Here is a 24,187-nt window from a genome sequence, read left to right on the forward strand (position 1 = left end):
CGCGTCAGCTAGACTGGCTAGCTAGGGAGCTCTAGAAACCCTGCCTCCGCCTCCCCAGTGCTGGGGCTTATGCTATAAACACATACCAACACACCTGGGTCTTTCTCATGGGCGCGGGCATCGACCTCGGGCCCTCAGGCTGGCAAGGGGAGCATGTTACCCATTGACCGCCCCAACCCACTCCACCAGCCCTTTGAACAGCTTTTCTTTCTTTTTGTCTGTGTGACAAACTCTTACTTAAACGTCAAAACTCAAGTTTATATAGCCTTGTCCAACAATTTGGGCCCCCGCAGTACCCTTACAGTTATAGGTGACCCCTGCCTGTGGCCTGCTCCCTCAGGGCCTGTGTGAGGGTGTTTAGTCCTGGCTTTCTGTCCCCTAGGCAGGGGTTTCCTGGGGGCACAATAAAGACCCAGGTCCTCAGTGTGGTGTGCCTTTAATCCCAACATTTGGGAAGCAGAGGCAGGCAGAGTTCTGTGAGTTCAAGGCCAGCCTGGTCTACGCTGAGAGTTTCAGGACAGCCAGGGCTACATGGAGAGAAAACAGCATTCATAGAGTTCATCAGATTATTTATTTATAAGCAAGTCTAATCTCAAGATTGCCGGACACAGGAGGCTTCTGTGTGGTAGTAGCTCTGGGTCTGAATTCGCGATTTCAGCTGGGAAAGGGGATGGTGGCTGAACCGGCTTTTACCCCCACTGAGGCTAATGCCGTAGGTCTGTGCTGCGAAGCTAATGTGGACATGAGAAACGCTATACTTTAACGCGAGCCCTTGTGAGTGCAGGCTGGAGATATCTGTGAGTTTTAGGCCAGCCAAGGTTATAGTGAGACTTTGTCTAAAAGGGCTTGTTCTAGATGGTTCTGAGGTAGCTGGAGATTGCTCGGGTGTAAGAGGTTGGTGGGGTCCGAGGTTGCGAGTGTGCCAGGCCAGGTATGGGGAAACTGAGGCCCAGACTGTCCAGCGGGGTCCCGGTCCCTGCACCACCCAAGCCCCGCCCATTCCCACGAAGCCCCGCCTCAAAGGCCGCGCCCCCTCGCAGGAGCGGAAGTGCGCGCCGCCGCCAAGATGGCGCCCAGAACCCGGAAGTGAGCGGCGGCGGCTGAGAGGCTCCGGGAAACTGAGGCGCCGCGGGCTTCGCGACTGGGTCTGAGGTGAGGCGCCGGCCCGAGACTCCGCTGTGACCCCCTCCGCTACTCCCACGCGACTCACGTGGACAGGCCCGGGTTCCGGGGTTCTCGCGGGCGTTCTGGGGCTGCAGGGCGGGGGCGAGCACGGAGGCGAGTGCGGCACCGCGACCTCTGACCCTTCCCGCGACCCGCGACCCCCGACCCTGACCCCAGTCGCGACCCTTGTCTCTCTCCGTGAAGTTTGACCCGGCCCCCCGTGTCGACCTCGGAGTTTGTCTGCCCCCCCACCCCCGTCCTGCCGCGACCCCTGACCCCGCCCTCTGCCGCGACCCCTGACCCCGCCCCCAGCCGTCAAGCCTCTAGACCGGTCTCCGTAGGGACCTTAACTCTGCCTTCCGTGTAGACCTCTTACTGCTGCTTTGACCCTTCACCCCGGGAACCCTGAGTCCTTTTGCGACCCCCGCGGGGCGTCTTTGACATTGACCCCAACTTCTATGACCCCCGTGCTTTGGGCGAACTCGGATTCCCGCTTCTGCCGATGAGAACCCTTCCTTCCGCGGGAATCTTGACCACTCCTGGCCTTGACCCTGGTCTTGGATCTTGAGAGGTACCCCTTTCTCCTTCCTGCACCTCAAACCCCCTATAGTCTGCTTTGAACCTTAACCCCAACCTCTCGCTTACCCTCTGTCTACAATTGAACCTTGGGGCACCCATTTTCCTAGTGAACTTTAACCTCACACTGGGGACCCCGTTCTCCCAGTGAACCCAGGCCCTGCCCTCTGAGACCAGTTTCTTCCCTGGGAACCTTGACCACTGCCTCTCCCGTGACTCCTGCCCTTGACTCCGGTTCTGGGAGTGAAACCCAGCCCCCATCTTGTGCCGCGATCCCTTGATCCCAGGCTCACTCAAGGCTTCCAACCTTTTCTTTCTGTTGTTTTCTATGCCCCGTGTTCTTTTGGACCCCTTGCTTTTTCTGGTGGATCTTTGACCCTGGAGTACCATGGGGTGTCTTTGTCCATTATCCCCTTCATGTTGGCCCCAGCCCTGGGGGTTCCCAGGATTCCTGGCTCTCCGGGAGGAGCCGCCTCACTGTGTGGATGGCAGTCATCGCTGACCCTAGCTTCCCTCACGCTATGCTGCTCTTCTTTGGGGGGGGGGCGGTGATAGGAGTAATGTCAAACCAAGACTCCAGGGAGCTGAGGGATGAGAGTGGGTGTCACCACCCCAAGTACTGGAAGTGCACTGGAGGGACACGGCTGGACTAGCCTGGTGGTGAGGCAGGGACCTCAGGGTGTCTCCCTAGATGTCATGATTAACTCTCAAAAAAAAAAAAAAAAAAAAAAAAAAAGGCATGAGGCCTGAGTGTGTCAAGTGGCCGGGACATCCCCCGGCTCTGCTTCCCGGAATGCCTGTGAGTCCCGCCTGCTCGGGAGCAGCCTTCCTGCCCTGGCTGTCTGGTGCCAACTACTGTACCCTGCGTGTGGCGAGTAAGCATGGTGCCTGGCCTTGGGGGTGGTATGATTGCTGGCAGTTTGGTGAGTGGTAAGTTTCCCAATGTGGTGAGGGGCACAGAGCTGAGTTGGGAGCACAGCGAGCATAGACGAAGGGTCGCCAGCAGGCTGGGTGACTGGGACTGGCTACTCATAAAGCTCTGCCGTGTGCGACGGGGGATATTGGAAGGGACAAGGCGCATAATTTAGTGGGTACAAAGTTGCCCCTAACTCAGATAGAGGCCTGGTAACCTGTTTCCCTCTCTCTGTGACTGACCCTACTAGGGACCTGCTTCAGTGGCAAGTGGCTGGAATCTACCTGGGAGGCCAGGCTGGACCCCCTGTTCCCCCCATTCATCCTTCAATGTCCTTGGGCCCAGCCCTGAATTTTTCCAGAGGTTGTCTCCTGGGGATGGGTGCTGAGGCCCTGCCAGCCCAGCCCTGCATGAGATGGGGGGGCACCTCCATGCCTCTCAGCTGCCCCCTCCTTTAGGGAGAAGCTGGGCACAGGTTGGAGCGAGCAGCCTGGCCCTACTAGTGGCCGCTTCTCTGAGCTCTGGAGTGTGGGCAATCTTGCGTGGAAGTGGGTGTAGGTGCGTAAGAGGGAAATTGAGGTGCTGAGAGCTTACACTCGCCCTGTGTATCGCTGCAGCTCACATGCCTGCCCATGCAACCCTGGCTTGATAGGCCAGAGCCCCGCGAACAGGGCCGGCAGGAAACACTGACCCAGAGATAGAATAAAGAGGTGACTGTCCTTGCCCTCTCCAGGGGCCTGGAAGGGTGAGACTGGCTGCTTCCCTGCTTGGGATGTTGTGATATAATCTGAAATTGAGACTGGGGAGGTTTGCGTGGGGGTAAAGGATGGTCCTCATCTCACGTTGGCAACATGGCCCCAGACCGCGTCTGTGTGTGCAATACTCTGGACTGTGCAAGAACTCGATCAGATCTGTGCTGTGTGCATGTGTGCGTTTGCATGCCAGTGTCCCTCTCACTCACACGGGTTCACATGTGTGTGCTGTTCACTGTGTGCAGTCTGCAACTCTGTTCACGTCTTCCATAACTAAGGGTCCTGTGGTAACACGGGAATGATGGAGGATATGTGTGGTCAGTATGGGACACAGCCTGAAGTCATCCTGGACTGTCCCCCTGCATACTCCCAGCTGGGGGTGCCCCCCTCAGGAGTGCCAAGTCTGCCCCCTGCAAGGACTTGGGGTGAGGAACTGACTTTCTCCGGTACTCCTGTGGACAGTGGCCGCCACTCTTCTAGTTACCCTGCTTCATCCCTAGGAGAGGTAGGCACCTCTTTTGGTTGTGTCTCGGGATGGTAGAGCCAGGACTCCGGTTGAGACTATTGTCTTTGTGTTGTGGGCACTTTGTGCTTAGAACAGTGTGGAGGAACCTCAAGGACATGGTGTTCAGAGCCCAGACACAGAAGGTCACACATGCCCTGTGGTGAGAAGTATCCAGAGCAGGAGAATCCAGACACAGGAGGAGGATTTGTAGGGTCTGGGGTAGGGAGGTGGGGATGAGGTGACTGCTTATGGGGACAGGTCTTCTTTTGAGCAAAGATCATAGAATGTTCCAGAGCTAGACAGGGGTGATATTTGTATAACTCAGGATATAGTGAGCACCAGCGCATCACAGACTCTGCCGAGGAACTTGATACATGGCCGCTGTTGCCCAAAGCAAGGCCAGTTGTGTCCCCCAGAAACCCACGGTCTGACTGCAGGCTTTGGGAATGGGTCATAGGTCTGGTTCCTTGCCAGTTCGCATCAGGGACACCAGAGAATGGCTGGGAACCCTTGGAGGAGGGCAGGCACAGTGACCCATATGGCCACAGCTCAGCTGTCTTTAGGGGGCAGCTTCCAGGAGCCAGACACAGACGCCACGGTGGGGACCTGGGCTTCTGTGAGGACCCGTGTGCCAATACTGGTGTGTATTGCTCCCAGTAGTGGGCCTGTGTGTTCCATCCACACCTGCATTATCAAGGGGATAGGGAGGTGCCCCTGGTCTATGAAGAGCAGCCCATCGGGCCCGGGTCATGTGCTGGGGAAGGTTGGCTCGGCCACCATGTACCCAGACTGAGCAGAGAGGAGATGGACGGTAGGTCGGACAGCACTCGCAGGCGGCTTCAGGTCTGCCCTGCCTTGTGTTCTGCAGACTTGCAGCACCCACATCCACATGCTGCTGCTCTGAGAGAAGCAGACTTGGAGGTCCCTCGTCAAGACAGCCTGGGTCAGGCCCAGTGCAAACCCAGCACAGACTGAAACTGAAAGGGGCAGTGGCTGGGATGGGCCAACGTCCTGCTTCATTTCAAAAGTGACAGCACTGATCCTGGAGGAAGGCTGGTCATTCGCCTTTCCTGGAAGTCTCCCCACCCATGGGGGTCAAAGGCCACAGACATAGGACAGGCTGAGGGTCCTAGGAGGGCAGCAGATCTAGGTCTTTATGGTGGTGACTCACTGTGACAAGGGTGGGGCGACTGTACCAGGCGTGCCAGCGGGTTAGAGAACAGCAGCTACCCACCCCACTGCTCCCTCACTATCCTGTGCCTAGGGTGGCCTCATGAACATGAGGTAAACCAAGGCAAGCCTGGACTCCCTGGGCGGTGTGTCCTCCGCACCTCAGTCTCTGCTGCATGTGGGCAGGACCGGGCTGTGGTTTGGGTTCTGGGTCCTGGGGATGGGTGCCTGGTGGGGACCAGGAGGGGAGCTAAGAGCAGCTGGAACGTTTTGGGTTGGGCCAGTGAGCATTCTGTGTGTATCCCAAGTGCTGTGAATTGGTGTATCTGAGCTCCTGTGTCCTGACCATCAGGTTTGTGTCTGAGCCTGGCTAGAGGCCAGCTGAGAAACCTGTTGATGTTGCCTGGGAACAGACGGCCTCTTAGATTCTGAAGCTCGGTCTTCTGAGACCTAGGTAGGAGTCACAGGGATGGCATTAGGGGTGTCCCAGAGTTGAGTTGACATTTCTACTCTGGCTTTGTGGGAACTTGACAGCACCCAGCATTAGGGGTTGGATGTGACATCCTGTGTCGCCCACTCTAGATAGTCAGGGGCTGCCACCCCAAACTCTGATCCAAGTCTTCTCCAGAAAAACCAGCCTGTCTGGATACCCAGGGCCACATTCCTTTCTCCTGCCCCCTCCTGCCATGCCTGGGCCTTCCCAGTGTGCCCTGCCAACCTGTTCCTCCACTGGAGGGCAGGGCTGGCTGTTGAGCCCCTGAGAAGCTGTGGGGCTCCTGATACCCCAGCATCTGTCACTGTGCTTGTGGATCCCTGCTGGTCATTCGAGAGTCTCAATTTTGGGGCGTGTGGCTGGTCTTGGGTGGAGTTGGGACCTTAGGTCTGGCCTAGAGAGCCATCAGAATAGCCAGCCCTGAGGGCATGCTCTCTCATGGTCAGGACCTAGCTCTGAGGTTTAGGTAAGAGTCCTGGATGAGAGACTGCAGTTCAGTGGCCCTGGGTTCCATTTCCGGCACCATATAAACCTGGTATGTGGTATACACTCTAGAGTTCTATTGAGTTCATGGCCACAGTCTTCCTGGGTGTGTCTGAGTGGCCATGGTGTTCCTGGGTCTTCACAGGCCTCTCTCTTCCACTTACCTACAGACAAGTGAGTTGACTCTGGGCAAGTCTGAGACCCCAAGTTGGGACACACTGGCTGCCCTGCTGGCTGTGGAATTGGGGACAGCAGGGGTCCTCTGGATCCAAATCCTACCTACTGACAGCATTGACAAGGAGGCCCTGCCTTGTACCGCTGGACTTATAGGCTCCTCACAGTAGAGAGAAAATGGTGTGCCTTGGGCTGCTGAAGTGTCAGTCAAGCCTGCCTGTCACTAGTGCGGAGCATAGAGCCTCACTCACACAGACACGCTCTGCTCCTGTCCCTGTAGCCCATGCCTAAGCCACAGCCAGCCTCCATTTTCTTCTGGACATTGAGTGACCACCACTGGGATGAGGTTGTTGTTGTTGACATTGAGGCTGAACCAAAGGGACCCAAGGACAAGTGGTGGTCACCGGGACATCACTGGCCCAGTGACAGCCAGCCCCAGCCACCATTTGGGCTCTCCAAGGATCACTGAGCTTGAGGTGGGGATGGCAGCAATTGTGGGATGGAAGAGACACCCTCTATGCTGACCGTGTCTTTACAAAGGACCAGGAAGATGGGCGGTGGGGTGGTGGGAAGGGTTGGCTGGATCTGGGATCAGAGGAGACTCTACTCTTGTCAAAGTCCATGCCTACACACAAGACCCTCATGGGCTTTCCCAGATAGACCCATCTGGAAGCCAGCCCCAGGAGGCTGTCTACATGTGACACATGGTAAAGGACTAAAGCATCAGATGAGCAGTTGAGCTCATCACCAGAGCCAGTGTCCTCCCCCAGCTCTCTCCACGGCAGTGAGACTGCACCCGAAGTGGCCAGAGCAGGGCTGGGGCCCTGTCGTGCCTCTGGGATGGGCAGCTGTAGAGCTAGATGACATGGAGGGCTGTATACCCGAAGCCAGGCACTGGGGCAGTTCCCGAGGCCGTGTCCCAGCCCTGATGGCACCCGTGGACTGGCTCCTCAGCTGAGGTTTTCCTCCTGGCGGTGGCAGCATCCATAGGACCCTGACTGAGAGCCAGGCGTGGTGATGTACATGGGCCACCCCAGGAGGATGCGTTCAAGGCCTGCTTAGAGTAGGTGAGGCCCTGTCCCAGTCAACAGAGAGCACAGCGCTATAGTTAAGCCTGAGAGTGAGGATCCCAGCCACCTCTCTGTCATTCTCTGCGCCTCCTGTGCTCCTGTGCTTCAGCCCCTGCTGGCCCCAGCCCCTGCTTCCACGCCCATGGTCAGGATGCAGGGACATGCAAACAAGGCATTCTCCCTACTTACTGTCCCCTCCTGGGCTTTTCTCCAGCCACATGGTGATTGGCTAAGACATCCCCAGCCTGGTCATTCTCTGTGGCCCCAGCAGCAACCCCATGCCCTCTCCCAAAGGCACAGTTGTAGTCAGTTGGGGTGCCAGGCACTCCCACCAGACCTGTCTGCAGCATGGACGTTTGTGTTTTTAGTTGTCAGCATGGGCATTCTTGTGGTCTTCTTTGCCAGGGGCTAGAGGGTCTCCAGCCGGATTACCTTATCCCTGCCCCTGAGCGCACAGCTGTCACCCCATCCAAGCATCTAGTCCATGAGTAAAGGCTTCTCTCCGGCTAGACAAGGACATTTTGCAAGAGAGGATAAGCACTTCAGACGCCTGCTCCAGGCTCTTCCCTGAACCTGGCACTCTTATCTTCTGACGTTCCCTCCTGCATACTCCTGTCCCGCAGACAGTCCTGGAAGGCAAGGGTAGGCCGATTCACTGGAGATGAAGGTGTTGTGTTGAGCCCCCATACTATGACCTCTCGAGGAACCCTGGGAAGGGCTGTGGTGGCCCTATGGCCACTGTTCCTCAGTACCTAAGTACAGCCAAGAGTGAGGGCTTGCAAGGGCCAAGTCTAGCCTGCACACTTTTCTCTTGAGTGGGATCACATGAGATTGGTGGAGGGGTATCCTGGACTGAGGGGTCAGAACTGGAAACTCAAGGTATAATTCACATGCACATCCCTTCCTTTTGCCTGCTCCCCAGGTACTCTGTTCCCATTACACACATGTGACGCCTCTCCCCAGCGTGCTTGTGACACTCGGTGCCCATGTCCAGAAGGACCTGAGGTTAGGCTGGCTATGGCCTCTGCCTGTAGCTGGCATCCCCATTGTTCTCCAGAGAACTCTGGAAACCCAAGGTCACGCTCCAGGCCAGGCTGCTCCCTATGGAAGGGAACATAGGGAGCATATGTTCCCTGGGAAGGGAACATAGGGCAGGACTGCCTCCATCACAGTTCAGATGCCCTGCGAGTTTGCCAGGGTGCAGAGCTTTCCAACCTGGGCAGTTTGAAGCCACAGAAACGGAGAATCCTGGAACCCTAGCCCTAGATTCTGATGTCCTGATACCTCAGTCTCACGTACCCCCATACCCCCATCTGCAAGGCTAGGATTCCGAACCACACAACTCAGTGGGTTTGGTGGTCAGCTATTCCAGCTTCACCCAGCAACATCTATTGTGTGTTCAAAGACCCAGACAAGGCACTCAGTGCCTACCTGTGCCCTTCAGGGCCGAGCGTCTGGTCCTGTCCTTCTCCCAGATGGTGGCCGCTCCTACAGGCAGGGTAGAGGTGCTCCGACCCTCTTCAGACCCAGCCACATACACCAGGGTACAGAACAATGGAGGACATAGGACTGGCCCTGTGCCCATCTCTCCCCATCCCGTGGTGTATTCCTGAATACTGTGGCGGGTGGGGGGAATGGGGCCAGGTAGGGAGAAGTCAGCCTGAGTTCTCTGTGTGGCACATGGTAAAATCTACTCTGGGGAGCCCTGCCAGTAGAGGTGGAGGTCTGACCAACTCTGTTTTTGACTGCCCAAATTACTTATTTACTTTTTGCATTCATTTATTGTTGGTGGGGTTGGTGGGATGGGTGGTGGTGTCGTGTGCAGCACGGCATGTAGAGATCAGAGAACAACCCGTGGGAGGCAGTTCTCCAGTTCAGCCCTGCAGGTCCTGGGGACCCATGGTGCTGGCCCCCACAGCACTTATTTGCTGGGGTTCCACTCCTGACTGGGGAATAGGGTTACTGGTCTCTGTTTAGGACCCTGTCCCAAGTTCCCACAGAAGCCTCAGGTGTCTTGGCTGTAAGATGGGAGAGGAAACTGAGTGTGGGGGACCCTTGCCAGATACTCGAACCTGCAGTCCCAGTCAGCAGCCCACGACTGTGTAGCGCCACGGCTCGGCACACCCCCACCCTCTCCACCCCAAACTCTCACCCTCAGTGTCTAGCAATCATAGAGTGGGAGGCCAGGACCCAGAAAAAGACGACCCCTCTGTTCTCAGCCTGGCTCTCCAGAGTCACTGTGGTTTACGAGAAACTCTGAGGCCTTGGGGACACCCCGGTTAACTGTCCCTGAGAGCATGGGCAGCCCAAGGGAGGGAGGGGACCCGTCTGGACTGGGCTCCTGGGAATGGTGGTCGGCCTTGTCTTCTGGTGTGCCTGAGTGCTGTGGAAGGGCAGAGTTGGATGAGATGGGTGTTCTCTGGATACTACTCCTGTCATTAAGGACATGGCCTCTCCCACAGCCAGGCTGCACCTTTACAAAGGTCAAGAAGGGCGTGTGGTGTTGGGTTTCTTGCACCCCCAGGCCCACCTGACCATTGGGAAAGGGGTCAGGGTGGACTGGCTAGACCAGACTGCCAGACTGGTGTCCTTGGCCATAGTAAGGTCTTTGAGCTATGGGGTGGCAGTACTGTGACTACCCGGCTCTTGATCCCCATCATGCACTGGCCCAAAGTGGTAGCCTGGTGCATTAGTCATGCGTGAGGCTGAGGACCATGCCGGATACTTCTTCTGTGGACACTTGGGAGTGGTGTGGAGGGACACACAGCCTTCCACACCTCAGCCGTGCACACATGGAACTGTGAGCCTCCCTGAAGCCAAGGGCAGGTTGCTTGCTGGTTCTGTGCAGGAACACGTGTATGGTTGGGCTCACCTTGCATGGAGCCCTGGTCTCTGAGAGATACAACACCCAAGCCACCCACACTCAATCACAGGCCATTTATTCTGGAACTTTCTGTTTTGAAATCGCAGCATTGGGTACAGTGTCTCCTGCACTCACGGGTCCATCCACATTTGCCCCTGTTACCAAATGAGCCTGGTTTGGAGAAGAGTCAGATTTCCTTTCTATGATGAGGGATGGTGGCTGGGTATGTCACCTGTGTGGTCCCTGCTGCTCCTGAGGGTTCAGTGTGGGCTGAGCCCCTGCCTGCCTCCTGCCCGCATGTGCATTCACATCAGTTTATTCTGCACTCTGCTTGATCAGTGGCCAGGGCTTGTGTGGCTAAACCTGGACTCTCGAACCCAGGTCCCCAAGTACACTGGTATGAATCTGGTTTTTGTTTGTTTGGATTTTGGTTTTTCAAGATAGGGATTTTTCGGTAGCCTTGGAGCCTTTCCTGGGACTAGCTCTTGTAGACCAGGCTGGCCTCAAACTCACAGAGATCCGCCTGCCTCTGACTCCCAAGTGCTGGAATTAAAGGCGTGCGCCATCACTGCCCATGAATGCTGGGATTTAAGGTGAGCACCACCACTACTCAGCTAAAGATTTTTATATTTTAGTGTGTGTGTGTGTGTGTGTGTGTGTGTGCAGGTGCCCATAAAGGACAGAGGCATAGGCTACCCAGAGCTAGATTCACAGGCACTGAACCACCTGGGTTCCTTGTGCTCTTAACTATTGAGCTATCTCTTGGTAGACAGAGGCTATTCGTTTGTTTCCTGGCTGCCAAGACCCAAAATAATCACACAGAAACTGTATGATTATTACAGTATGCTTTGCCTGTTAGCTTAGACTTCTTATTAACTAACTCTGATATCTTAAATTAACACATTTCTATTTTTCTGTCTATTGCACGAGGCTCATGGTTTACTGGTAAGGATCTGGTGTCTGTCTCCTTTGGCAGCTACATGGTGTTTCCCTCACTCCGCCTTCTTTTTTCCTCTATCTTTGCTTGGTATTCCTGCCTTGCTCTATTCTGTGCTGCAATAGGCCCAAAGCAGCTTCTTTATTAACCAATTGTAATAAAACATATTCACAGCATACAGAGGGGAATCCCATATCATCTCCATTATTTTTGATTTGTTATTGGTTTGGTTTGGTTTTTTGATACAGGGTTTCTCTGTATAGCTGATCTGGCACTCACTCTGTAGCCCAGGCTGGCTTCGAACTCACAGAGATTCACCTGCCCCTGCCTTGTGAGTGCTGAGATTAAAGATGTGGCCCACTATGCCTGGCTATCATCATTATTTCTAACTGTTCCCCCTGGTTGTATTACAGTTTTCTAGATTTATGTATTTTTAATTTATGTATATGAGTATATGGTTGCCCGTGTCTGTGTGCCACGTGTGCCTGCTGCTCACAGATGTCAGAAGAGAGTGCCAGGTTCCCGTGAACTTGAGCTAGGGATGGGTGTGAGCTGCCATGTGGCTCTGAGAACTGAGTCCATGTCCTCTGTAAGAGCAGCTTGTGCTCTAACCCCTGAGCTGTCTCCAGCCCTGTCCAGTATTTTATTTTATTTTATTTTTTAAAGATTTATTTATCATTCTGTATACAGTGTTCTGCAGGCCAGAAGAGGACACCAGATCTTACTGCAGATGGTTGTGAGCCACCATGTGGTGGCTGGGAATTGAACTCAGGACCTCTGGAACAGTAGGCAGTGCTCTTAACCACTGAGCCATCTCTCCAGCCCCCCTGTCCAGTATTTTAAAGAAGAGGGAGGGAGAGTGAGGAGGGTAACACAGGTCTATGTTCCCAGCTACTTGGGAGGCTAAGACAAGAGTATTGCAAGATTAAGGCCAGCCTGGGCCAGTTAATGAGACCTTGTCTTGTTTTCAAAAATGTTCTAACTTTTTAGAGTGTCTGTGTGTGTAGAAAGAGAGAGATGGTTGTAGGGCACATGCATGTAGAGGTAAGAGCACAACCTGTAGGAGTCACTGTCTCCTTTTACTACATGGATCTCAAGTATTGAACTCAGATTGTCAGATTTGGTGACTAGTACTTTTACCCACTGAGACATCTCACATGTCCCTCAAAAAAGTTATAAAAAACCAGGTTAGGGCTTTGGCTAGACAGTAAGCCCTTTGCTAGAATCTCCAGTGAGGGGTTGGGGGCGTGGTCAGGGTGGAGCACCTGCCTAGAATCCCCAGTGAGGGGCTGGGGCTGTGGTTAGGGTGGAGCCCCACCTAGAACCCTCCTGTTCTCCTTGCCATTGACTCATTATCCACCTCCTGGAGTCCATCCAGAACCTCATCTGTGAGTGGACACATCTCTAATTATGTCCGCCATTAACACCTCTTCTAGTCAGCTCCCAACTGTTCACAGTTTCCTCCACATGTAACTAGCCCCAGAGGTTCCAAGAAGGCCAATGTCTGTACAGAAGATGTACCAAAGGCTACATCTCCAGGACCTGAGAGTGACCGTGGTGTTCTAGGCAGCACTAGGCAGCTCTAGGCAGCTCTAGACAGCTCTAGACAGCACTAGGCAGCTCTAGACAGCTTTAGACAGCTCTAGGCAGCTCTAGACAGCTCTAGGCAGCACTAGACAGCACTAGGCAGCTCTAGACAGCTCTAGGCAGCTCTAGATAGCTCTAGGCAGCTCTAGGCAGCTCTAGGCAGCACTAGGCAGCACTAGACAGCTCTAGGCAGCTCTAGACAGCTCTAGGCAGCTCTAGACAGCACTAGGCAGCACTAGACAGCTCTAGGCAGCTCTAGGCAGCACTAGGCAGCTCTAGGCATCACTAGGCAGCTCTAGACAGCTCTAGCTGCACCACTCAGGGCCTAATCAGGCGTTTGAGTTACCCAAGACTTTGCCTCATATGACTGAGCCTCATGAAACCTACTAGCTTCCTGCTGCCTGGGCTAGATCCGGGGCTGTGAACTTACTGGATTTGGGGGTGTGAGAGCCCAGTGACAGAGAGGCCAGACTTCCCCCCATGCTTCTGTGGAGGAGGCCTGTGGGTCTCAGTCATGGTGAGCAGCAGGGCTCTTTATGCACTATCTATCTGATGTATTCTGACCCTGCTGCTGCATGTCTAACCCCAGGACATTCTGGTGGTCCCCTGTGGTCAGCTTCCCACTCCCAGACACTAGACACCCACTTCAGTGGGTGACTCCAGACTACAGACAGGCTCTGAGCCTCCTGGAGGGCCCGCAGCAGCTGCACAGTATGTCCTAGGCCAGAGTTGCTTCTGGAAGCTTGAGGTCCTTTGCTCCTTAAGATTTTTTCTTTTTGGGCTGGAGAGATGGCTCAGAGGTTAAGAGCAGTGACTGCTCTTCTGGAGGTCCTGAGTTCAATTCCCAGCAACCACATGGTGGCTCACAGCCATCTGTAATGAGATCCGGTGCCCTCTTCTGGCCAACAAGGATACAGACAGACAGAACACTGTATACATAATAAATAAACAAATCTAATTTAAAAAAAAAAAAGATTTTTTCTTTTTTTGTTTTATGTTTTGTTTGCTTGTTCTTAGATAGCCCAGGCTAACCTGTACTCACTCATAGAGATCCCCTTGCCTCCCAGGTCTTGGTGATTAAGAGGGCGTGCCCAGCTCACCTGAACTCTGATCCTATTGCTCTGTCCCCTCTTACTGGAATGACAGGTATGCGCCACTACCACCTGCAAACGTCCCAGCAATTGGAGGGAGACTTCAGACTTCCAGACCTCTGTGAGCTCAAGGCCAGCCTGGTCTACATAGTGATACTATGTCCAAAGAAAATGTTTACCCATTGAGCCATCTTGCTAGCCCCTCCTGAATATAATTCTGGGGACTTGTTGGGCTGGTTCCATAACCCAGAGTGGATTCATACCTGGAGACCTTGGGAGGAAGGATGACCTCAGGGATCTGGGAAGGCTGGAGGAGGCAGTGCTGCGCTATGACTGCCAGCAAAAAAGGTGCAGGTTCAGGTTGGGCACTGCACCGCGGCCACAGGGGAACCTGAGTGTGTGCATGCCGGGTGTGCGGAGGTCAGACGGCTCTCCAGCCGCTCAGGCCATCAGCCTGTAGTCCACGTTGTGGACTTTTTGTCTTGTGCTCTCACTGAATACAATGGCCCCAGTGTCCCTCCGCTCTGTGGAGTGTACCTGAGCTCTCCTCCTGCTCATGGCTGTGTAACTGGTGTGTGGGTGGTACACACCGTGTGTCCATCATCTATCAGTGGACCTTATGTTCATTGATGGTGCCACTCTGATTTTTCATGTGGGAATTTGTGTGGACCTGTGCTTTGGACACATGGCTAAAAGCAGAGCTGCTGGATCTCCAACATCTCTGTTCAGCTCTTTTTTTTTTTTTTTTTTTTTTTTTGACAGTGTTTCTCTGTGGCTTTGGAGCCTGTCCTGGAGCTAGCTCTTGTAGACCAGGCTGGGCACGAACTCACAGAGATCCACCTGCCTCTGCCTCCCGAGTGCTGGGATTAAAGGTATGTGCCATTACCGCCTGGCTCTGTTTAACTCTTAAGGAACCACTAGGCACTTTCTGGGGCTTTGCCATGTTGCTGGCTTGCCTGTGCTCCTTACTCTACAGTTCAGAGTGCCCAGTGCTTTGGCAGATGCTCATATTGCCCCCACCTCTACTCCAGGTCTAGGTGTGAACCCTCTGCCTGGTCAGAGGAACCAGCAAGGATCACCAAGGCACAAATCCCAGATCACTTGTTATGGCTCCTACCACTCAGTGGCTATTGAGCCTGCCCCCTGCCCCTGACTGACCAAGCATGACCCACACCTTCCAGCACTGCCTCTCAGAACAGGAAGGAGTACCAGTGCTCCTAGATAACAAGAGGAAAGACACAGCATGGTGGGGCCCAGCCTGCTCTGCAGGGTCCCTGATAACTGTCTGGATGACCAGTCAGCTTCACTTCCTCAGACAGCAGCCTGATGCTAGCCTCCAGCCCAGAATACACCAGGCCTGGGAGGGTCTCTTGGGAGCCTGTAAAGACAACATGAAGCAGCACCACAGGACTGGGCTCTGAGGGTTCTGCCGCACTCACCCTCAGGGTGCTTGGTTGGGAGGCAGAAGTTGAGCTGAGGAGGTCTGGAGCCTTCAGCAGTTAGGTCCATCAGTTAGTTGATGGGCTACTCAGACCCAAGGAGCACAGGTGCCAAGATGGAGCCAGGTGTGGCCTGCCTCACCCTAAATCTCTGCATGTGTATGTGCACATGCTCGTGCGGGTGCACACAGAGCCAGAGGACTCTGTCAGTCTCGGCCTTATTCCTCTCCTTAAAAACAAAACAGCCGCTGATGCTGGTACACTCCTTTGGTCCCAGCAGAGGCAAAGGCAGGGAGATTTTTGTGAGTTCAAGGTCATCCTGGTCTCCAGAGTGAGTCCCAGGACAGCCAGGGCTACACAGAGAAACCCTGCCTCAAAAAACCAAACAAAAATCAACAACAACAACAACAACAAAAAACCCAAAGCACAGTCTCTCTGGCTGGAGAGATGACCCAGAGGTTAGGAGTTCAATTCCCAGCACCCACATGATGGCTTACAGCTGTCTGTAACCTCAGTTCTAAGGGATCCCATGCCCTCTTCTAGCTTCTGTGAGCACCAGGCACACACAGTCACAAGTGCAGGCAAACCACCCATATACATAAAATTAAAATAAATCTTTAAAAATGATTTCATATGACACAGGCTGATCCTCCAACTCTCTGTGTTGTTGAGGATGACCTTAAACTCCTGGCCATTCTGGTTGCTCCCCCCTCTCCCACTTAGTGCTGGGATGACAGGTGTGTACTCTTGTTGGGGGAGGCCGCTTGTTCATTTCTGGATGCCCAGACTCCCAAAATCATCACACAGAAACTACATTATGCCGGGCAATGGTGGCGCATGCCTTTAATCCCAGCACTCAGGAGGCAGAGGCAGGTGGATCCCTGTGAGTTCGAGGCCAGCCTGGTCTACAGGAGCTAGTTCCAGGACAGGCTTGATAGCTACAGTGAAACCCTGTCTCAAAAAAATGGAGACTACATTATTTGCAATACTGTTTGGCTAATAGTTTAGCTAGCTCTTACATCTAGAATTAACCCATTTCCATTATTTTATATTTTACCACGAGGCTCGTGGCCTACCAGCAAGGTTCCAGCTGGCAGCTCACATCTTTCCCCTCTGGTAACTATGTGGCATCTCTGACTCTGCTTTCTTTCTCCTAGCGTTCAGTTTAGTTTTCCCCTCCTAGCTCTACTCTGCCCTATGCCAGGCCAAGCCAGCTTCTTTATTCATTACCCAATAAAAGCAACACATATACAGAAGGACCTCCTACACCATACTGTGGCACCTGGTGTTTGCTGGGGATGGAGCCAGGCCCTTGTATATGCTAGGCCAGTGCTCCACTCACTGAGTCAGTCTCAGCCTGACTTCCTCCCACTGACCCTGGAGCTTGCATTGTTGGCTTGTTTCTGTCGCAGTTACTGCTGTGTTATAAGTATGTGTGGCCATGTCCTTGTTCTGCTGTGCTGGGAATCCAAAGTCTGCACAGTGGGTATTTTTACCCAGTAGACCTCCAGTTTCGGAGAAGGGCTCATGTAGCTCAGGCTGGCCCTAACTTCCTGTGTATCCCCAACTGACCTTTACCTCCTGAACCTTCTGTCTCCAGTCCCTAGTGCTGGGATGACGGGTACACCATCACAGCTTGTTTATGGGGTGCCGAGGATCAAACCCAAAGCTTTATCTATCCCTGGCACACAGCCAGCAACACCCCATAACTTGTGTTTACTTTCTGAGGCCACTCTGTGGCCCAGACCAGTCTTGAACGTGTTATCTTGCTGCCTCAGCGTCTCAAGTCCTGGGGTGACAGGCTTGTAACACCCAGAGCTAGGCAAATGTTCATCACTGAGCCAGATCCCAGTTTGCCCCGAAATACGGGGACATCCAGTCCCTCAGACTACACAGTATCCACCCACCATGAGCTGCTCTGAGTGCATCCAGTTGTGACCAGGCTATCACAGGTCTGGGCCTGCTGAGCTGAGCAGATGGCCTTTGAGCAGGGACTGGTGGGGAGCAGGACTTCTGGCCTTGCTGGCAGTCTTGCCTCTGCCCACTGGGCCCCTTTCCCTCCCTCCTGCCACCATCCCCAGGCAGGCCCTTCCTCTGGTTGGATTACACAAGCCACTGCCTGCTGCTTGCGGCCTGGGCTGTGGGCAATTACTGGAAGGGCCAGCTCCACTCCAGGGCTTAACTGGGCGGTGCCTTCTCCCCTTCCTGCCTCTTTGGTGATTACCCCTGTGCTCTGCCTGCCTGAGTTCTACCTCCCTTCGGGCTGGCCTGGGGGCTCAAGTCTGGCTGGTAGACCATAGACTTGGGGAGAAGGCCGTACTTGTCCTGCGTTTGACTGTGTCGGGGCTGAGCATTCATCACCCCCAAGCCTAGGATACCCTGAGCAGGGCTTTTCTTGATCTGACCCAGCGGGAACTTCTGGGGATCTTCTGAGAGACTTGGGGCTCATGGCAGGCTTTGGGTGTCTGCAGTGTCTGCAGAGGGCCTAACTGACCATCCCCACGGGGCCACAGGGCCAGCCTCAGGCTGTTGTGCTCATAGTGGGTGGACCCAGTAGGTAGCGGCCGTGCCATGACTAGTGTTGATGTGTTGATGGCCTCAGTGGGCCAGGAGCCACAACTGCACCTTCTGCCCTGACACCATCCCAAATGGGAGGCACTGGAGTCGGGAGCATCCATAGTCAGTTCAGTATGGTGTTCTCTCTACCACAGGACATAACATCGCAGCTGCTGCTATTAGTACCGCACAGTGAGAAGGCCAGATAGTGCCACCCAAGGGTCGTGGAGCCCCACTGTCACCCGCCTGATGCTGGCAGTGGAGCCCACCATGGATGGGGACTTCCCTCCACCTGAGCTCCCGCCCCCTGGAGGTGGCATCCAGCTGCAGGTGAGCCTTGTCCTTTTTCTCATAACTACCCCAGGGGACATAGAGGATGCCCTGATAGCCATGACAACCTTTGTAGCACTTCTACAGAGCCCTGCTCCCCAGCTCACAGTGACACCTAGACACAGTCCTGTCCCTGAGTGAGAAAGAGGTTGACTTTGACCCTGGCCTGCAGAATCCTCTTGAGTCTCCTGCCCCACAGTTGGCAGCGGAGGGTCTTCTGTTTGTTTTATTGTTGTTTTGTTTTTGAGGTTGGGTTTTGTTGTAACCCAGAGTGGCCTCAAGTTTGCCAGTATGAGAGGGCGTCTCCTGAAAGCTGGGGTGGCTGGTGTGTACCACCATGCCTGGTGTCTGTGCTGGGAATGGAACCCAGGACTCGTGCAGACTGCACCAGCTCCAGCTTGATTTGGGGCTCTTTTTTGTTGTTTGTTTGTTTGTTTTTCGAGACAGGGTTTCTCTGTAGCTTTGGAGCCTGTCCTGGAACTAGCTCTGTAGACCAAGCTAGCCTGGCAGGGGCTGCTCTTAAGGGAGACAGCACCTTCTGCCCTCTGTCTCCTCCTTGTGCTGTCACAGGCACTGAGGATGCAGGACACAGGAAGGGTGGTCAGACAGGATGAGGGTGAACCAGACGGAACAGAGGTGGGCGCAGCTGAGACACTGGAAGGGCCAGGGAGAGTGGTGCTTACCCAGTGCCCACACTGTGCCCAGCGGGGCCACCACTTGCTCCTGTGGATAGAGCACAGAAGAGGAAGCATCATTAATGGAGCTCCCACATCATGTAGTGGAAGACGCAACAGCTGCTGACACCCAGAATGTCACTCACAGCTCAGAAACCCTGGCTGGCAACCAGGCCATGCCTAACTCCTCTCCTTTCTGCTTGGCCCTCCATGTTCCCTGCCCACTGTTCCTTCATCCACAGCCCATAATTTACTTAATTATTTCCCTATTGTGGGGCCTTTGGAGAGAGTCCAATTTCCTCTGCTATAAATAGTGCTGCCTTCTCCTCCCTCCATCCATCCCCATGGTATGAATCCCAAACAGGATTCCAGGGACAGAAACAAGGATGGCGGACTCTCAGCGGATGGCGCTGGGACCCCCAGAATGTGATTCTTTATGATGACATCCAGGGTTGCTCATTTAGGGCAGCATCAAGCCCTATTAGGGATAGGAATGCTGGTCCCTTATTGAAGAGGTTTTGGGTGAACCTCAACTTTGCCCAGACTACCTTTGGGGTCCCAGAGCCTGGAACCACACCCCCAGCCTAAGCCACTCCCAAGCCCCTCACTGGGAGATTCTAAGCAGGCAGTCCATGCCTGACCACTCCCTTAACCCCTCACTGGGGATTCTAGGCGGGGCTACACCCTGACCTCGCCCTCTACCCCTCACTGGGGATTCTAGGCAGAGTCTCTGTCACCAATCCACATCTGTATCCCTTTCAAGCAGTCTCCAGGGTTCTTATTGGAAGGGAACATATTCAGCCCTGTGGGGCTATACACCACACTCAGTGTTTCATTTGCTCCCTCTGCCTTATTTGCAGCCTTCCATGGCTAACCTCATGCACATGGGGAAGCTGAGACATTGGCTGACTTAGTGGTTCTCCATGACCCTTGCCTTTTGTACACTGGGGCCTGCTTTCTTGCTGCCATACCTGATGCCCCCCCCTGTGTTTCAGAACCGACTCCTGCACTGTCCCTGGTGGAGCAGTTTTTCACCGGCCTCGTACCCCACCTTCTCCAGTGAAAACCAGTAAGTGTGCATGGTAGAGCAGCCTGGAGGACCCCAGGTCTAGAGAGAGCGTGTTTGCAGAGCCCTGTGTCAGGACAAATCTGGGTTTGAAATGGCAGAGGTTGCTGGGGGAGGACTCCAGGACCCCCAGAGAGTCCTGGGTTTTGAAGGCTTGGGGGAGCATGCACTGTGCAATCAACTCAAAGCAGATTGGGTCAGAGCTTCCGTTCCAGGGTGGTGTGTGCTTGTGTGTTTGCCTGCATGTGTGCGTGTGCGAGCGTGCGTGCCTGTACCTGTGGAGCTGGAAGCCAGTGCTGGGTGTGTTTCTCATTCACTCACTACCTTTTCTCCTTTAAATTTGAGTTGGGGTCTCACTCTGCAGTCCTGACTGGAGCTCCCTGTGTAGCCCAGGCTGGCCTGGGACTCAGAGACCCACGCACCTCTGCCTCCAGAGTGCTGGGGTTAAAGATGGCTGTCACCCCCAGCTCAGTTATGGGTATTTTGACTTGCATGTATGCTTATATATGACGTGCATGCCATGGAGGCAGAAGAGGGTGTTGGATCCCTAGAACTGGGGTTACAGGTGGTTGAGAGCCACCACATGGGTGCTGGGAACCTGTATCCTTTGGAAGAGCAGCTGGTACTTTAACCACTGAGCCATCTCTCCAGCCCCATCCACCTTGGTTTTGAAATGGGATCTCTCACCGGGCGGTGGTGGTGTAAGCCTTTAATCCCAGCACTCAGGAGGCAGAGGCAGGTGGATCTCTGTGAGTTCAAGGCCAGCCTGGTCTACAGAGCTAGTTCAGGACAGGCTCCAAAGCTGCAGACTCTCTCACTGGACCTGGACTGTTTGACTCTGCCTGTCCCCTTGCTGAGGTTATCGTGCATGTGGTTCAGGTCCTGGTGCTGCACAGCAGGTTCCCACAGGGAACCATTTGTGGGCAGGCTCTGGGATTTATTATGTGAACTCAGCCTTCACGTTTGTTTTAGCAAATCTCTCCGGAAAATAGGTAGAGGCCCTAGGGATGGCCAGTGTCCCTCTGCCTCCCCAGCAACTAAGGAAGTCAGAGTTGGAGCGACATCCCCCTCACCACACCCCAGGCTCAGCACAGCTCACTGAGTCCAGCCCTCCTCACCTGCAGGGCCTTGTTGTTACTCAGCTGGGAGAGGCGGCCCTGACAGGACTGGCTCTGTTCCGTTCTTCTTGCTCTTCTTGGCCACAGAGAAACAGGTCATATTTGTCTGTCCTGTGTGGGTGCAGTGTCTGAGGGACCATGGAGGAGGCCATGGAGGAGGTGCTGGTTGGTAGACTGATTTAAGCCTGTCTTGGGATACGCTCTAAGCTGTGTTTCTGAAGCACCTGGGTTGGAGCCATGACTGTCCAGTGTGATAGGCCAAGCCTTATCAGCCATATGACTGATGTCACTGAGCTCCCACCAGATGAGAGGGGTACTGCGATCCTGTGCCCCGCCTTGCCTCTCTCAGCCCCATGGTCACTCTCCTTATTTCTTTTTACAGACAGTTCATGGGTTCCACCCCGTTCCTTGACGGCCAGTCCTGCCCTGACACCAGCTACCCCACCACAGCCACTGTCCCCAGCTTCTTCTCCAAGAGCAGCGACTTTCCTCAGGTAACAGCCACTGCACAGGGTCCTGAGCCATCACTGTGGTCGCCAATCTTCAGCAGGACTGATGGGACAGGGATTCAAGGCCACTCTGGGCAGGGAGGATCAGGCCACCCAGACTGGTCTTGGCATCCTGGAATTGAGATCTGCTGTTACTGGCCTTTGGGACTTTGCCTCAGGGTTGTACCTGAAGGTGACTTTTCCCTAGCCAGGGGAGCTGTATGAGGAAGGCTGGAGGCTCCCAGGGTCTGTGGCTCACGGGGTAGATCATCTGTCTTGTCTAACACCTGCCTCACACCCCTCACTGTGGTGGGATTTCCCCACAGGCCCTACACAAAGCGTGCATGCCCTGTGCAGCAGGTGCGGGTAGCCAAGCCCACCCACAGATCACAGGACAGGCTCTGAATCCCATTCCCCATGGGTCACCAGGGCATCCGCCCCACCAGCCCCTCCCACTGACACCCAAGGACTCACACCAGCGAGCTGTCCCAGAGGGCTCTGCTCAGCGATAGGGCAGTGGCCTATGTCTCTGTCACCAGGTCTCTGCAGAAGTGTAAAGAGTGTTGTGTCATCAGGCTCCTTCTCAGAACACAGTGAGGAGGCCAGGCCTGCCAGCCCACATCTCAACTGCCTTTCTGTCTTTGTCTCTGTGTCTGTCCCTCTGTGCCTTAGTCGTGGTTCTAAAGGACAGAACTGGTGAATGAGTATAAAATATACATGCGCATAGCTACAGATACAGACACATGCAGCCATTTAGTAGTGTGGCTTACGGGCTGTGGCCTGGGTTGTCCTGGTCCAGAAGCAGGTGTCTCAGCAGTCCCAATCCAGCGCTGGAGTCCTGGAGGAACCCTAGGGAACTGCTGGTCCACGGTCTGCACTGGAATCCTGAAGGAGTGGGCTCTCACCGTGAAGGAGTGCCTCAGCCGCAGGGTAGACAAACCCGCCAGCGAGAGAGGGCAGCAGGCAGAGAGCAAACGATTCCTCCTGTGCCCTTTTATGCAGACTGCCACCAGAAGGTGTGGACAGGTTAGGGTCTAGGCAAGAGAATCTTCTACAGGTGGGCCCAGCTGCTTGGGCTCGTTGCTCCAGATGTGGCGAGCTGGCAAGAAGATCAGCCCTCACATTCTGTCTCTGTATTGTCTCCCTGTCTCGTTGTCTCTGCCCTCTGTCTTTGTGTCTCTCTGTCTCCATCTCTTCTGATGCCAGAGGCCTACAGCTGCCTCCTCTCTGAACTGTGCTTATGTGGTCTGCCCCTTGCCTGGACCCTGTTTGTCCCAACACATCTGGGACATGGTGGCTCGCTCTTACCTCTCATGTCAGATGGCCACGTCTATTCAGTGGTTGAGCATTTATTGACCACTTGCTGTGTGTGTGCCCTGCACACACTGTCCCCAAAATGCCTGTGCCCTGTTCACAGAAGGTTGGACCCAGGGTTGAGGGGCCCAAGCTTATCACCTGCCTTCACCTCTCCCACCTCCCTGGGCTCTTGGTGGCCTTGAATTCCATGGAACCAGAAGGAGCCAGACTTGAGCCAAGCAAAAGGGAAGGGACTTGAGGAGTGCTCAAGTGAGGAGACCTGGACCGGCTAGGTGTGGTGCCAGCCCCACCCATCTGAGTTTAGAGTTTTTACCTGCAGGCTGCAGGCCTCTGCTCGAGCAGACACTCCCTCACCGCAACCCTCGTGGCCTCTGCTCACTGCGCAGTGTGAGCCTGGAGTCGGGACAGAAAACCCAGCTGTGCCAGGAACCAGCAGAAACCCTCAGGCAGCTGGAAACTAAACACAAGCCCTAAGTTTTTTGGTAGAAGAAGCAAAAAGAGAAAAAAGATGAGCCATGTGACTTAGCCCTCTAAGGAAGAAGTCCTTCAGACCCCGCCCTTGGGAGGCTGACAGAGGAGGAGTCCGGGTGTTCCTGGGCTGCACCTTGAGATTCTGTCTCAAGGCAACAAGAAAACTACAACAGGAAAAGAAATAGAAGAAATCCAAAGTATTGTCTGGCATTCTGTCTCTTCCTCGGATAGTCGCCTCTGATATCTGCTGTCTTCTGTTCAGGCTCTTTGTCCCTCTGCTGTGAGTTGTGGGAGTCCCCTTCCCCAGCACGGGGTCATCTCCCAAGAGGCTGCGTACCTTCGACACCACCGCTCCCCATCCCACCCCCCCGTAGCTGCTGGCTGGCCCTGTCACATCACACAGGGGTCACTTCAGGCTCCCACAGTCTTGAGTTCCTGGTTGTACCTCTTGGAGCCTTGCCTTCCTTTTCAGCCAGCCCCAGACCTCAACCACCTGCTTCTACAAGGAAAGGGCCCCGTGAATCCCTACTCCGCCTTCCATCTCCAGGTGGCTTGGAGCCCCTACCCCATGGGTTCTGATATCCCTGCTTGGTGACCGGAACAGCTCCACAGACCCCTGTGGGGATAGCCCACCCTGGGCTGTGCAGGTGCGTGGGTACTCAACGCCTGGTTTTATCTCCATTTTTGAGTTGTTGGGTTTTTTGTTTTGTTTTGTTTCTTCGTGTGTGTTTTTTAAGTTGAGACATCACGTGACTCCAAAGCCACCATATCACCCATCCCATGAACGGCCACCTCCCCTCTTCAGTCTCCGCACCTAAGAATCCTTTTCCTATCTTTGGGTTCTTCTGCTCTGGACATTTCCTTTTGTGGAGCCCCACACTGTGGGTCCCTCCACGCTGTGGCCTGTGTCGCTACCTGTCGTGGCTGACAGTGCTCCCCGTGTCCGTTGT

General features: G+C 54.5%; 1 protein-coding gene across 1 annotated transcript in view; it reads left to right on the forward strand.

The window, feature by feature from the left end:
• The first annotated feature begins 1,033 nt into the window (after positions 1–1,033).
• The window catches only part of Sbno2 (strawberry notch homolog 2), a 45,339-nt gene continuing 22,185 nt past the window's right edge, over positions 1,034–24,187 (forward strand). The window contains exons 1-4 of the mRNA XM_038335565.1: positions 1,034–1,152; positions 17,929–18,103; positions 19,773–19,846; positions 21,344–21,455. Coding sequence (XP_038191493.1) covers positions 18,023–18,103; positions 19,773–19,846; positions 21,344–21,455 — 267 coding nt within the window. The 5' untranslated portion in view covers positions 1,034–1,152; positions 17,929–18,022. The remainder of the gene's footprint in view (positions 1,153–17,928; positions 18,104–19,772; positions 19,847–21,343; positions 21,456–24,187) is intronic.

This window comes from Arvicola amphibius, chromosome 1 (assembly GCF_903992535.2).
Source record: "Arvicola amphibius chromosome 1, mArvAmp1.2, whole genome shotgun sequence".
NCBI classification, from domain to species: Eukaryota; Metazoa; Chordata; class Mammalia; order Rodentia; family Cricetidae; genus Arvicola; species Arvicola amphibius.